Source organism: Eucalyptus grandis, chromosome 9, assembly GCF_016545825.1.
Source record: "Eucalyptus grandis isolate ANBG69807.140 chromosome 9, ASM1654582v1, whole genome shotgun sequence".
Taxonomy (NCBI): Eukaryota; Viridiplantae; Streptophyta; class Magnoliopsida; order Myrtales; family Myrtaceae; genus Eucalyptus; species Eucalyptus grandis.
In genome coordinates, this window is record NC_052620.1 from 27,438,598 (window position 1) to 27,453,900 (window position 15,303).

The window sequence follows — 15,303 nt, forward strand, 5'->3', positions numbered from 1 at the left end:
GTTGAAGGAGAGAGTATTCTACGTATTGTATTCACTTAATCAAAAAAGAATTACAAGAATATATATGAGTAACCCTAGTAACCCTCTTATGACTATTTTACCCTTATTACTGTTTCCTAACAAACATAACCACTTTGTAGGAATAAGCCCTTCATTCTAGTGGTTAACTGCTTGTTCGACTTAATCCTTTGTAACTCTCCCATGACATCAAATATTTGCATTCTGTTAGTACTGATAGGATATTTAGACAACAGCGAGAGGGGAAGATAAGGAAAAAGATGTGAAGCAGCTTAATTTGGCAGAAGATGGGATCAGTATTGAGTTTGTACTCTTTGAGTTGTATACAAGTAGGACAACAAAAATCTGTACTACACATGTGCTAGACATTTCTATACATCCCAGGATTCGCGACTTCTCAGACTAGTGATTGAGGATATTGAGGAGGAATACTCAGGTTTTGATCATGCGCCTGATCAGCCGATCCATCTCTTCTTCGAGGTCCTGAATGTGGGACTCAAGTTCTGCCAACGCTTTCTGTATATGTTCTGTTTGGATGTTACTTGCTTTTCCACTCTTGTGGCTTAGGAGGGTATTGACTGCAGCGTCCACGATCTCTATTTCACTGTTGGACGCTATCTTATGGGCCGCCACTTGGCTGGAATGCATCAACTTGAAGAAGAAAGAGCGGCTCGACTTTCCGTGTACCAATGTCAACAAAGATTCGATCGTCTTGAGAGCAACTCCCTCAGCCTCTCTTAACATGGAAACCATTGTCACACAGCTTTGATCCGCAGAAGAGATGGTCAATTTGATCTTCAAAACTTTCAAGCAGTTTTGAATTGTCTTCTTTGCTTTCCTCCTAGAGGCCATGTATGCCCCGACCTCATTTCTCCTCGCCATTTCATCGCCCCGCCTCCGGCGCAACGCCGATTGTAGCACCTGCACAGCTTCCTTTGTCTGTGCTACAACATCTTTGCTGGTGCTGCAAATGTCAAGGAGACCAAGGGATCTCTCGAGCACCTTGTCGTGTCCCTCTTGAACCAAGGCCTGTTGGGTATGTGGCAAGAGAAGCAAGTCATCGATGGAATCGTAAAATTCCATGAGACCACTTATCATGCCGCTCACTGATGAAATCGAACTGGTGGTGGCTGCTTCTGAACTCCTGATCCTCCTCAAGTGATCTTCTGCTTGAGGAATGAACGGGTTAGGCTTGGAAGGCAAGCTCACGGAGCGAGCATGAAAGTGGGATTTTGGGTTTGCTGGTGAAGCCATTGTCTGAGAGGTGATCTTGTTACAGAAAATTTCCAAAGGCAATTGAATTTGGATAGCCTTCTCTTGGCCGTGGCAAGACCATGTATATAAAGAAGAGAAGGGAAGGCAAAGGGAATCAGAATTCCTAAACTCGATGTGTCCTAACATTAAAATGAATTGGATCTGAGTGCTTTGTTCACCGATGTCTGTACAGTGTCTCCCACCACCCTGCTCATTTTCCAATGAACTAAGAGATTAAATATGGATCAACCCATCTCAATAATGTATTGCAGCATATAAAATTATTGTACGAGTGGTGGTAGGACACTGTCTCCCCTCTAGAGGAATAAAACAACGATGCTTAACTTGTTTAGTCTTAAATAATAATGCATGATTCAGGAAGGCTCGGTTAACTATTGTGCATTACTGTATTAACCATAGAAAGGAGAAGCTCTTTTGTCAAATGGTGATGAGCAAGTGTCTCCCACCACTCTGCAGTATATTTGAGGTGTTTGCACAATTTTAAATTTGACAGTGGAAGCGGTTTCTCGCAGGTCGTCACTTACCATCTAGAATTGATCCACACCAGACACCCCCCCGTGGTCACCCTGAATGGCCAATTATTTTTGCGTATTCCATGTAAGCAGAAAAATCTGTAATACAAGAGCCGTGTGAGGCATCTGCATGTCACACCCCATTCATATATCTAAGAGATGAAAAATTGCCTCGGACCGTGCAGCGGTCCTGCTTTACGAATTTATCGGCTAGAAAGTTTTGCATGGTGTTAATGTATTTGGGAAATGATCCGTAAGATATGTGCTGCACGAGCAAGTCAACAACCTTGTCTTCCATGACCAGACAAAGCAGATTTCCACATTCATTAGACTCATTAGATTGTGACTATTCTTATTTTCTGAAAGGAAACATCTTCTGTCGAGATTTGAATCTGTTGATCACCCTTGCGCCAATAAATCAGTCCTATTAGATCAATCAAATCTCAACAGGGTGTGGTGCTCAATTTTTCATGCATGAATGGAGTCAAACGATTTTCATTTGATCAAGACAGTATGTCGGCAATGTTTATGTGGTGTCACCTTTCCATGAGACACTAACTCGTTGTAAGTCACCTGAACATGACGTAACAACAGAGGAACTCTTGGCATTAATTATTCCGCATAACGAGCAGTGAAAAGGATAAAAATAAGTTTGCGCACGAGCGGCATTAATGATGAAGTTCTTCCACTCTTAGAGACACATAGAAAATTGTTTTCTCTGCACTTATTTATCTTATTTCGCCTGCCTATGTCAGCAATTGCTGACACACGAGGAAGTTGATTCCCCTCATCCAGCTCATCCTGCTGTTCCTGAGAAGACCGTCTTAATGTAGGCATGTGAAATAATTCCATGAAGCTCACATTTTCTCTGTATTGCAAATGTCTATAATTCATCTGACTATTTGGCAAGGCATATGATTATTTTATCCTTGTTCCGTGGTTTTCTTCTGATAATGTTTCCACTAGTTGGCTTATGCAATGTTTCTTGTTGCCTTCAAATCCATGTTCATAATTTTTTTTCTTTCACAATCTAACCATCCCTAACCTTAACGTACTAACTTTACCAATCTTCTGTTTTACGTTACGGAGGTACTTGTTGATAAGTCTCGGTGGTTTCTTCTCAAGCTACGATGGACCAAATGTGTCTCGGACCTCAGTCTCTTCTTTGTATGCATCCTTAAAAAGATCACAAATTCCTGTAAAAGCCATAATTCTTTTACCTGGTGCCTGGGAGATGCCGTTTGGAACCTTCAGGAATCCCGACGACATGAGATTTACTCTTTTTGTTAGTTTGTGGTAAATATTAAGATTGTCCCGATTAGAACATTGACCTTTATTCTGCAATTGATGTTGATGCAATGATAACCCATTTCACTGTCATCTTAGTCACCCGTTACTGATAATCACCTTAGGTTTCATTCTACTCGTCAAATTAAGATAACCACTTTGGACGAAGGACAACATTAATGTTTTGCGTACTGTTGTTTTGATAGAATTATTCGACATTGAATTTCCCTGTGCGATCAAACGTTTCATTGTCAAATGCTTCAGCAATCAGAGAAAATAAAAATGTAAAGTGAAGCAATTTCGTTTGGCAGCAGATCTAATTTGTATTGATTTGTAATATTTGAGTTGTATACGAGTGATTCAACTAAATTCTGTACTATACTTATGCTAGACACTTCTACATCCTAAGATTCGTGAATTGCCAGCTAGTGGTTGAGGATATTGAGGAGGGACACACGGGTTTTGATCAAGCGCTTGGTCAGGTGCTTGACTTCTATTTCGAGGTCCTCAATGCTGGACTCGTTCTCACCCAATATTTTCTGCAAGTATTCCATTTGGATCGGTTTTCCATTCTTGTGGCTTAGGAGGGTGTGAACGGCCGAATCCACCTCCTCTAGCTCACTGTTAAATGCTCTCTCATCAGCTGCCACTCGCTTGGAATGCATCAACTTGTCGAAGAAAGAGCAGCTTCTCGACTTTCCATGTACCAATGTCAACAATGATTCAATTGACCCGAAAGCGACTTCCTCCGCTTCTCTTAACATGGAAACTGTTGTCATACCGCATTGATCCGCAGAAGAAAAGGTTGATTTCATCTTCAGATTTTTCAAGCAGGTTTGAATTGTCTTCTTTGCTTTCTTCCTTGAGGTCAAGTATGCCTCGATCCTGTTTCTCAGTGCCGGGTCATCACCCCGTCTCCTACGCAATGTGGATTGTAGCTCCTGCATGTTTTCCTTCGTCTGTGCTATGACTTCTTTTACGGCACTGCACAAGTCCGGGGGACTGAGGGATCTCTCGAGCACCTCGTCGCGGCCCTCTTGAACCAAGGCATTTTGGGTATCTGGAAAGAGAAGCAAGTCTTCAACAGTCATAGAAGTGCACGACACTGTTTATCGTGTTGCTCACCAATGAAAATGAACGTGTGGTTGCTTCTGAGCTCCTGCTCCTCCTCAAATGCTCCTCCACTTGAGGAATGAGTGGGTTTGGCTTCGAAGGCAAGCTCACCAAGCGAGCATGAAAGTGGGATTTCGGGTTCGGTGAAGTCATTCTCGGGGAGGTGGTCTTGTTACTGAAATGTTTCAGAGGCAATTGAATCAGGTTGCCTTATCTTGGCCGTGGCAAGATTGTACATATATATACAGGAGAGAGAGAGGGAGATAAAGGGAATCAAAGTTCCTAGAATCAACGAGTCCCTAACATGATTTTGAATTGAATTCCAGTGCTTTGTTCACTGATGTTTGTGCAGTGTCCCCCAGCACCCTTCTCATTTTCCAGTGAATTATAGCACAAGCAGTGCTAGGACCCTGTCTCGCCTCTCAAGGGGAGAGAAAGAATTGCAGTAACATGATGGATCCTATATGATAATGCTTGGCAAAGGCACGAAAGAAATACTGAATTCATTATGCATCTCGCGGTGTTGAAATAAATTTCATTCAATTAAAACGTCACATGGGCGATGTTCATGCGTTGTCTCCTTCCCACAAGACACCAGCTCATCTTCAAGTCACCTGAACATATGTAACAGCAGAGGAACTATTAAGCGCCACTGTTCAGCAAAATGTGCTGCGGAAAGATAAAATTAACTCTGTGCACAGGGGGCATTAATGATAAAAGACTACCACCATTTTCGAGGGATGTAGGATAATATTTTCTCTGTATTATTTTATTTTATTTTTTATTTTTTTTGGTAAAAGTAAGCAATATATCAGTAGTTCTGCCTTATATCAGTAATTGCTGACAAATTATTATGGTTGCATAAAAGCCAAGGAACATTAGGAATTTCAGTCCCCTCCATCCAGCTCATCCTGCCATTCCAGAGAGTACCATGTTAATGCAGGATGTGAAATAATTCCATGAATATAATGATTTTTGTGTATTGCAAATGCCAGTGTCCATTTGACTATTTAGCAAATAAAACGAATGTGTAACCGTTTTTTCTTTGGTTTTCTTTGATAATGTTTCAGCTAGTTGGTTTACTGCTAAACACTCAATGATGTCTCCTTCTTGCCTTCTAATCCAGGATTATACCTCAGTACTTCTTTTCCCCCAGTCTGACTATCCATAACATGAACTTAATGATTTTGCACATCTGCTTATTTGTGCTGCAGAAGTATCTTGGTGATTAGTTTCAGGTGTTAATGCTGATAAGGTAAGGTGACCCAAATGTCTCTCAGACCTCGGTCTCTTGTATAAATAGATCATAAAATTCATGTAAAACCTGCAACCATGGGTCAGATGGTGCACCTTCACGAGTCATTGACTTGATGAGATTTCATTCTCTTTCAGAGTTCGATGCATAATATCATTGTGCAGATTAGAACATTTAATTTTCTGCTATAATGGATAGTGATGTAAAAGTAAGCCGATTCAACTGGCACTTTAGTTACCAATATTCTGGAAATCATCTCAGAGTTAGTTCTTCGTATGGAATTAATATAGCCACTTTGTAGGAATGACAACATCAAATATCTGCATTTTGTTAGTATTGATAGGATATTCAGACAATGAAATGCATTTCAAATGAATCAGCATGAGGGGAAGAGAAGGAAAAAGAAGTGAAGCAACTTAATATGGGAAAAGATCGGATCTGTATTAATTTGTATCTCTTTGAGTTGTATACAAGCAGTACATCAAAATCTCTACTACATATATGCTGTACATCCCAGGATTCATGACTTCTCAGACTAGTGGTTGAGGATATTGAGGAGGGAAACTCGGGTTTTTATCAAGCGCCTGATCAGGCACTCCATCTCTTCTTCGATGTCCTGAATGTGGGACTCGAGTTCTGCCATCACTTTCTGTACATGTTCCATGTGAATGTTACTTGCTTTTCCATTCTTATGGCTTAGGAGGGCATCGACTACAGCATCAACGATCTCTAATTCGCTGTTGGACGCTCTCTCAGCAGCCACCACTCGGTTGGAATGTATCCACTTGGAGAAGAAAGAGCAGCTCATTGACTTTCCATGTACCAATGTCAACAATGACTTGATCGTCTTGAGAGCAACTCCCTCCGCTTCTCTTAACATGTCAACCATTGTCGTACCACTTTGATTTGCACAAGAGACTGTTGATTTGATCTTCAAATTTTTCAAGCAGCTTTGAATTGTCTTCTTTGCTTTCTTCCTAGAGGCCAAGTATGACCCGACCTCATTTCTCAATGCTAGTTCATTGCCCCGTCTCCTGCGCAACGTTGACTGTAGCTCCTGCACAGTTTCCTTTGTCAGTGCTACAACATCTTTGCCAGTGCTACAAATGTCCAGGAGACTGAGGGATCTCTCAAGCACCTCGTCACAGCCCTCTTGAATGAAGGCCTGTTGGGTATGTGGCAAGAGAAGCAAGTCATCAACAGAGGCATAAAAGTCCGCAAGACTGCTTATCATGCCGCTCACTGATGAAAAGGAGCTGGTGGTGGCTGCTTCCGAACTTCTGATCCTCCCCAAGTAATCCTCTGCTTGAGGAATGAGGGGGTTAGGCTCGGAAGGCAAGCTCACGGAGCGAGCATGAAAGTGGGATTTTGGGTTTGCAGGTGAAGCCATTTTCTGATAGGTGACCTAGTTAACAAATTTTTTCAAAGGTAATTGAATCTGGATTGCACTCTCTTGGCCGTGGCAAGACCATGTATATATAGGAGGAGAGAAGGGGAGGCAAAGGGAATCAAAATTCTCAGACTCAGTATGTCCTAACATGATTTTGAATTGGATCTGATGCCTTGTTCACCGATGTCTGCGCAGTGTCTCCCACCACCCTTCTCATTTTCCAATGAATTAAGAGCTAAATATGGATCAACTCATCTCGTCATTAGAAAATAATTGCACGAGTGGTGCCAGGACACTGTCTCCCCTCTAGAGGAACAAAATAATGATGCTTTAACTTGTTTAAATCTACATGATAATGCACGATTTAGGAAGGCTCCTTAAACTATTATGCATTCTTGTATAACTATAGAAAAGAGAATCTCTTTTGTCAAATGGTGATGAGCAAGTGTTGCCACATATCCAGTGGAGGGTATACAAGATTTGAAGGAATACTTTCTTTAGGTGCCTTCTTTTGAGGCCATGATAAGTAATAACCGCCTAGGAAAGAAGAATTAAACAAAAAGGAAAAAAAAAAAATAACCTTCATTCCGATCTACTATGGGCGGGCTTGGGAAGGATTTTACATGGTTCGGCTTTAACTGTGATTCTGATGTAGTTCGGTTCATATGCTGAGGGAGCAAATTTAGCATGAATTAGATGCAGTAAGGACGTAGTAACTGAAAACTGAAATCAACACAAAGTACTTTCGTTGCTTTAGTTGGTTTCTGCTCACTAAAAAAATGCTGTGTTGGTTATATCATTATATGCCACCACAGAGCCAAATTATTTTCCTTTTTATCCTCCTAATCTCGTTCCTGGATATTTATGTTAAGCCTAGGTCCCGCTCGTAACAGTCTTGTTCTACTAGGCTTTGTCTAGAAAAGGCCTCGTTATAAGTTAATATAAGGCACTTCACCTCACCACACCCAGGCAATGTGAGATTCAGTTTGTTCCTGCCCCCACGCCATTTTAGAGTCAAAGCCGCACCTTGTCCGGGCCCTCTCTAGCCACGGCAATCACTCCTGCCCTCGTCGAACCAGGTCATTACTTGAGAAGTATTTTTTTTTTTTTTTTTACTCACAAAAACTAGTCAGAATTTGGAATGAGATGGAACTGACGTAATATCTGATAAGCAGGCGAAACTCTGCTGATTTATGATACCATATGAACAACTTACTTTGACTCAACTGTTGCTAAGACTTCTGATTTCATCCTGGGTCCTGTATACAAAGAAGAGCAAGCAGTCTTTTCAAGGGTTTTCCTGTTGCACCTTCTGACTTTGAAGTGGTTTTAACTTCCATATCTGTAGATCATCTGTTGAGCAAGTCCTTACGAGTGCATAATAAATGATCAGGTATCAAAAGGTCATTCACTGGTGAAGCCATTGTATGAGAGCTGGTCTTGTTACTGAAATGTCTCAGAAGCAATTGAACGGATCGTCTTCTCTTGGCTGTGGGAAGACTGTGTATATATTAAAGGAGAGAAAAGGAGGCAAAGGAAAACAAAGTTCCTAGAATCAATGACTCCCCAGCATGATCTTGAATTGGATTTGAATGCTTTGTTCACCAATGTTCATGCAGTGTCTCCCCACCACCCTTCCCACCGATGCCTTATATTAGTAATTGCTGACAAATTACGGAGACTACCGTGTTAAAGCAGGGATGTGAAATAATTCCATGGAATTAACATTTTCTCTGCATTGCAAATGCCTGTATCCATACCAACTATTTAGCGAATAAAATGAATGCTGTACCATGTTTTCTTCGGTTTACTTTGATAATGTTTCCGCTAGTTGGCTTACTGCTTTACACTTAGCGGTCTCATGTTTCCGCTAGTTGTAAAAGTCAGCTTATCTGCTTATTTATGCTGCATAAGTATCTCATTGATAAATATTAGTTATTATTGCCAATAAGCTAGGATGACCTAAATGTCTCTCAGACCTCGGCATCTTCTATGTAGGCATGGATATAAAATTCCTGCAAAACCTGCTACCCTGGGTCTGACGGTGTTTAGCACCTTCACGAATCATTGATTAGATGAGATATTGTTCTTCTTCAGAGTTTGATGGAATCACATTAGAACATTTAATTTCTGCCATAATTGATAGTGATGTGAACAAGCCAATTTAACCAACGTTTTAGTCACCGATACACTGGTAATAGTCTCAGATTTCATTCTTCTCACTGAATTAAGACAACCACTTTGTAGGAATGATGACATCAAATATTTGCATTCTGTTAGTGCTGACAGGATATTTAGACGACAGCGAGAGGGGAAGATAAGGAAAAAGATGTGAAGCAGCTTAATTTGGCAGAAGATCAGATTTGTATTGAGTTTTTTACTCTTTGAATTGTACACAAGTAGGACAACAAAAATCTGTACTACACGTGCTAGACATTTCTATACATCCCAGGATTCGTGACTTCTCAGACTAGTGGTTGAGGATATTGAGGAGGGACACTCGGGTTTTGATCATGCGCCTGATCAGGTGATCCATCTCTTCTTCGAGGTCCTGAATGTGGGACTCAAGTTCTGCCAACGCTTTCTGTACATGTTCTGTTTCGATATTACTTGCTTTTCCACTCTTGTGGCTTAGGAGAGTATCAACTGCAGTGTCCACGATCTCCAGTTCACTGTTGGACGCTATCTCATGGGCCGCCACTCGGTTGGAATACATCAACTTGGAGAAGAAAGAGCGGCTCGACTTTCCGTGTACCAATGTCAACAAAGAATTGATTGTCTTGAGAGCAACTCCATCGGCCTCTCTTAACATGGAAACCATAGTCACACAGCTTTGATCCGCAGAAGAGATGGTCGATTTGATCTTCAAAACTTTCAAGCAGTTTTGAATTGTCTTCTTTGCTTTCTTCCTAGAGGCCATGTATGCCTCGACCTTGTTTCTCAGTGCCATTCCATCGCCCCGCCTCCGGCACAACGCCGATTGTAGCACCTGCACAGTTTCCTTTGTCTGTGCTACAACATCTTTGCTGGTGCTGCAAATGTCAAGGAGACCGAGGGATCTCTCGAGCATTTTGTCGCATCCCTCTTGAACCAAGGCCTGTTGGGTATGTGGCAAGAGAAGCAAGTCATCGATGGAGTCGTAAAAGTCCACGAGACCACTTATCATGCTGCTCACTGATGAAATCGAACAAATGGCGGCTGGTTCTGAACTTCTGATCCTCCTCAAGTGATCTTCTGCTTGGGGAATGAGCGGGTTAGGCTTGGAAGGCAAGCTCACGGAGCGGGCATGAAAGTGGGATTTTGGGTTTGCTGGTGAAGCCATTGTCTGAGAGGTGATCTTGTTACAGAGAATTTCCAAAGGCAATTGAATTTGGAAAGCCTTCTCTTGGCCGTGGCAAGACCATATATATAAAAGAGAGGAGGGGAGGCAAAGGGAATCAAAATTCCTAAACTCGATGTGTCCTAACATGAAAATGAATTGGATCTGTGTGCTATGTTCACCGATGTCTGTGTAGTGTCTCCCACCACCCTGCTCATTTTCCAATGAATTAAGAGATTAAATATGGATCAACCCATCTCAATAATGTATTGCAGCATATAAAATTATTGCACGAGTGGTGCTAGGACACTGTCTCGCCTCTAGAGGAATAAAACAACGATGCCTAACTTGTTTAGTCTGAAATAATGATGAATGATTCAGGAAGGCTCGTTTAATTATAATGCATTACTGGATTAACCATAGAAAGGAGAAGTTCTTTTGTCTAACGGTGACAAGCAAGTGTATCCCACCACTCTGCAATAAATTTGAGGTGTTCGCACAATTTTAAATTTGACAGTGGAAGCGGTTTCTCCAGGTCGTCAGCTTACCATCTAGAATTGATCCACGCCAGACACCCTGCCGTGGTCACCCTGAATGGCCAATTATTTTTGCGTGTTCCATGTAAGCAGAAAGATTTGTAATACAAGAGCTGTTCTGCCGTTTTGTGAGGCGTCTGCGTCACACTCCAAGAGATGAAAAATTGCCTCTGACGGTGCAGCGGTCCTGCTTTGCAAATTTCTCCGTGAGATATGTGTTGCACGAGCAAGTCAAAGACCTTGTCTTTTATGACCAGACAGCAGTTTTCTACATTCATTAGACTCACTAGCTTCTAACTATTCTTATTTTCAGAAAGGAAACATCTTCTGTCGAGATTTGAATCTGTGGATCAACCTTGCGCCAATAAATTAGTCCAATGAGATCAATCAAATCTCAACAGGGTGTGGTGCTCAATTCTTCATGCATGAACGGAGTCGAACGATTTTCATTTGATCAAGACAGTATGTCGGCAATGTTTATGTGGTGTCTCCTTCCCATGAGACACCAGCTCATTATAAGTCACCTGAACATGACGTAACAACATAGGAACTCTTGGCAAAAAATTATTCCGCATAACGAGCAGCGAAAAGGATAAAAATAAGTTTGCGCACGAGCAGCGTTAATGATGAAGTTATTCCACTCTTAGAGACACATAGAAAATTGTTTTCTCTGCACTTATTTATCTTATTTCGCCTGCCTATATCAGTAACACACGAGGAAGTTGATTCCCCCCGTCCAGCTCATCCTGCTGTTCCTGAGAAGACTGTCTTAATGTAGGCATGTGAAATAATTCCATGAAGCTCTCATTTTCTCTGCATTGCAAATGTCTATAATTCATCTGACTATTTGGCAAGGCATTTGATTATTTTATCCTTGTTCCGTGGTTTTCTTCTGATAAAGTTTCCACTAGTTGGCTTATGCAATTGTTGCCTTCAATACAATGTTCATACTTTTTTTCATTGCACAAGCTAACCACCCTTAACTTAACCTACTAATTTTACCCATTACGTTATAGAGGTACTTGTTGATAAGTCTCAGTGGTTTCTTCTCAAGCTAGGATGGACCAAATGTGTCGTGGACCTCAATCTCTTCTTCGTATGCATCCTTAAATGGGCTCACAGCAATACTAAGCACCAAACCCACATCCGCTAATATCTAGAGATTCGATCCATAATCAATCTCATAATTCATAATGCATTTCATAAACCAATCATATCACATTTCGTAATTTAATCCATCGGATAAAATATCCTTCACAAGACATTTATCATAATGTTTTGAAATCCATTTCATAAACCCTCGATGTTTCGAAACGCTTTTTATAAAGGTTTCTCAAATCATTATAGACTCATTGCATAAATTAATTTGTAACCATTACATACATATGTACATACATACACCTTTTGCAACATTTTTCTTAAAACCATTCTCGAACCATTTCAGAATTTCTTTCACAAAACACATTCATGACGAAACATTTTTCATAAAATCTTTCTCAAATCATTCATCAGTACGAAAATGTAGTAATTGCCCAATTCAGATTTTTATGCAATAAACATGCTCTTTCATTACTTATAATATCTCAAATCTCTAACATTTTCAAAATGTGAGTTCACAAATTCATAGAAGAGATAGCACCACTTACCTCATCTTCTATGACCAAATCATAAACGATACTTGTATCGTCGAACTCGCAACCCTATCAAATAACCAAGAAATAATATTAAAATCAAATAAAACTCTACATTAACTACGAAACAACTAAACTACACCTTAACTCTAACAAAACGCCTCCTATGCGCTAACAAATCGCATACCCAAAGCGATTATTCAAGCCATTCGCAATGAGAGTTTAAGCACAAAACTTAGTTACACCACAACTTTCGCCACCGAGCCCCGTTCCGAATTATTTATATTCAATAGAAAACCCTTCAAATGTACTACAAAAATCCCAATTTGACCGTCCCAAAATCAAGTCGAAAACCAACAAAATATAGGCCCAAAGATGCTGGACGTGCACTACTCATCATGCACGGGGAACTTTGAAATTTTGTTTCGAACAAACCGCAAACTCATATCCGTAAAATCCTACGGCTCCACAATACCCTAAACTATCGTTTCTATGAAAAAGCGCAGCTCAACAACTCAAAAATCCGACTCAGCCCCTTGATTTTCCCAAAATTCCGAGTTTTAGTCCTAAACCCAAAAAATACTTTGATTGGACAAACGATGGGCACGATCGCTTACCGAGCATCACGTTACCTAGTTGAGTCGGCTTGGCGAGGACCCGTGGCATAAAACCCTCTTCTTTCTTCCTCCTCTTTCTTCTTCTTCTTCTTTCTCTTCTTTCTTCTTTCTATTTCCTCTCTCTCCTCTCTTCTTTTCCTTCTGCCCGGACATGCTTCTTTCTTTTCCTTTCTATCTCCTCCTTTTTGTTCTATTTTTTCTTCTTTCTTTTCTTTCCTTCTCTCTCTCTCTCTCTCTCTTTTTTTCCTCCTTTCTCCCGAAAGCTCTCACCCTCTCCTTTTCTGCTCAAGCTTCCACTCTTTTCCTCTTCTTTTGACCATTCAACTCTTCTTCTTCTTCTTCTTCTTTTCCCGTGGGCCCCACTCTTTGACAAGTCAAAGTATTACACCATATTTTCATATGCCTTTATGGCTCAACTAAAGCATCCAGCCTCAAATTAGGCATTTCATGAGACTTCCTAATTCAACCAGAGAATCTAGCCATCAAACCAAGCATCCCATACTTTGAAGAGCTTCTTAGTTCAATTAGGACATTCGGTCATCAAGCCAAGCATCTCATACTTTCAAGGGTTCTCATACTTTCATAGGCTTCCTAGCTCAATTAGGGCATCTCGTTCTCATGAATGAACGTAATGCGTCGTTTGGGGTAGAGGCATTGCCTAGGAGATGCCATTTGGAACCTTCAGGAATCCCAATGACATGAGATTTACTTCTTTTTTTATAGTTTGTGGTCAATATTAAGATTGTTCCAATTAGAACATTGACCTTTCTTCTGTAATTGATGTTGATGCAATGGTAAGCCCATTCCACTGTCATCTTAGTCACCCATTACTAATGATCACCTTAGATTTCATTATTCTCGTCCAATTGAGATAACCACTTTGGAGGAAGGACAACATCGATGTTTTGTGCATTGTTGGCTTGATAAAATGATTCGACACGGAATTTCCCCATGCAATCACTCGTTTTATTGTCAAATGCTTCAACAATTGGAGAAAGAAAAATGTAAAGTGAGGCAATTTAGTTTGGCAGCAGATCTGATTTGTATTGATTTATAATATTTCAGTTGTATACAAGTAATTCAAGTAAATTCTGTACCATAAATATGCTAGACACTTCTACATCCTAGGATTCGTGAATTGCCAGCTAGTGGTTGAGGATATTGAGGAGGGACGCTCGGGTTTTGATCAAGCGCCTGATCAGGCGCTCGACTTCTTCTTCGAGGTCCTGACTGCTGGACTCGATCTCTGCCAGTATTTTCTGCAAGTATTCCATTTGGATCAATTTTCCATTCTTGTGGCTTAGGAAGGTGTGATCGGCCGAATCCACTTCCTCTAGCTCACTGTTAGTGTAATAACCTCATCTCTTGTCCCACATCGCCTAGGGAGGGAGATCTTGATCAGCTTATAAGGTTTTGGTCCCTTTAACCTGTGTAACGCGTTTTAAAGCCGTGAGGGAAAAGACCGTGGCTGGGATGGCGGTTCGTCCGCGCCAGAGCGGGTGACCCAAAGCGAACAATATTACACAGTGGGGCCCGGGATATTACAAGTGGTATCATAGCCGACTCCCGACCGCGTGTGGGACCACAGCTCGAATGTTGTTCTGATGCCCGTGGGACCATAGCGAGAACGCTATTCTATTAAGAGGTGGAGAGTATAATAACCTCCTCTCTTGTCCCACATCGGTGGAGAGTGTAATAACCTCCTCTCTTGTCCCACATCGGTGGAGAGTGTAATAACCTCCTCTCTTGTCCCACATCGCCTAAGGAGGGAGATCTTGGTCAGCTCTTGTCCCACATCTTACACAGTGGGGCCCGAGATGTTACAAGTGGTATCAGAGCCGACTCCCGACCACGTGTGGGACCACAGCTCGAATGTTGTTCTGATGCCCGTGGGGCCATAGCGAGGACGCTATTCTATTAAGAGGTGGAGAGTGTAATAACCTCCTCTCTTGTCCCACATCACTTAGGGAGGGAGATCTTGGTCAGCTCTTGTCCCACATCGCCTAGGGAAGGAGATCTTGGTCAACTTATAAAGCTTTGGTCCCTTTAACCTGTGTAACGCGTTTTAAAGCCGTGAGGGAAAAGACCGTGGCTGGGAAGGCGATTCGTCCGCGCCAGGGCAGGTGACCCAAAGCGGACAATATTATACAGTGGGGCCCGGGATGTTACAGTTAGATGCTCTCTCATCAGCTGCCACTCGCTTGGAATGCATCAACTTCGATGTTACAGTTAGATGCTCTCTCATCAGCTGCCACTCGCTTGGAATGCATCAACTTGCCGAAGAAAGAGCAGCTTCTCAACTTTCCATGTACCAATGTCAACAATCATTCAATTGACCTGAAAGCGACTT

At 41.5% G+C, this 15,303-nt stretch overlaps 4 protein-coding genes across 4 annotated transcripts; all 4 read right to left on the minus strand.

Annotated features, from left to right (window-relative positions):
• Nucleotides 1-450: 450 nt before the first annotated feature.
• Nucleotides 451-1,272, minus strand: LOC104420590. Its single transcript, XM_010032399.2, has one exon. It carries the CDS (start codon nucleotides 1,270-1,272, stop codon nucleotides 451-453), a length of 822 nt encoding a protein of 273 aa, XP_010030701.2.
• A 2,245-nt stretch (nucleotides 1,273-3,517) lies between these two features.
• LOC104420591 lies at nucleotides 3,518-4,183 on the minus strand. The gene has a single exon (XM_010032400.2). It carries the CDS (start codon nucleotides 4,181-4,183, stop codon nucleotides 3,518-3,520), a length of 666 nt encoding a protein of 221 aa, XP_010030702.2.
• A 1,812-nt stretch (nucleotides 4,184-5,995) lies between these two features.
• Nucleotides 5,996-6,850, minus strand: LOC104420592. Its single transcript, XM_010032401.3, has one exon. The coding sequence runs from the start codon at nucleotides 6,848-6,850 to the stop codon at nucleotides 5,996-5,998; it is 855 nt and encodes a 284-aa protein (XP_010030703.2).
• A 2,470-nt stretch (nucleotides 6,851-9,320) lies between these two features.
• Nucleotides 9,321-10,172, minus strand: LOC104420593. The gene has a single exon (XM_010032403.2). The coding sequence runs from the start codon at nucleotides 10,170-10,172 to the stop codon at nucleotides 9,321-9,323; it is 852 nt and encodes a 283-aa protein (XP_010030705.2).
• Nucleotides 10,173-15,303: the final 5,131 nt, after the last annotated feature.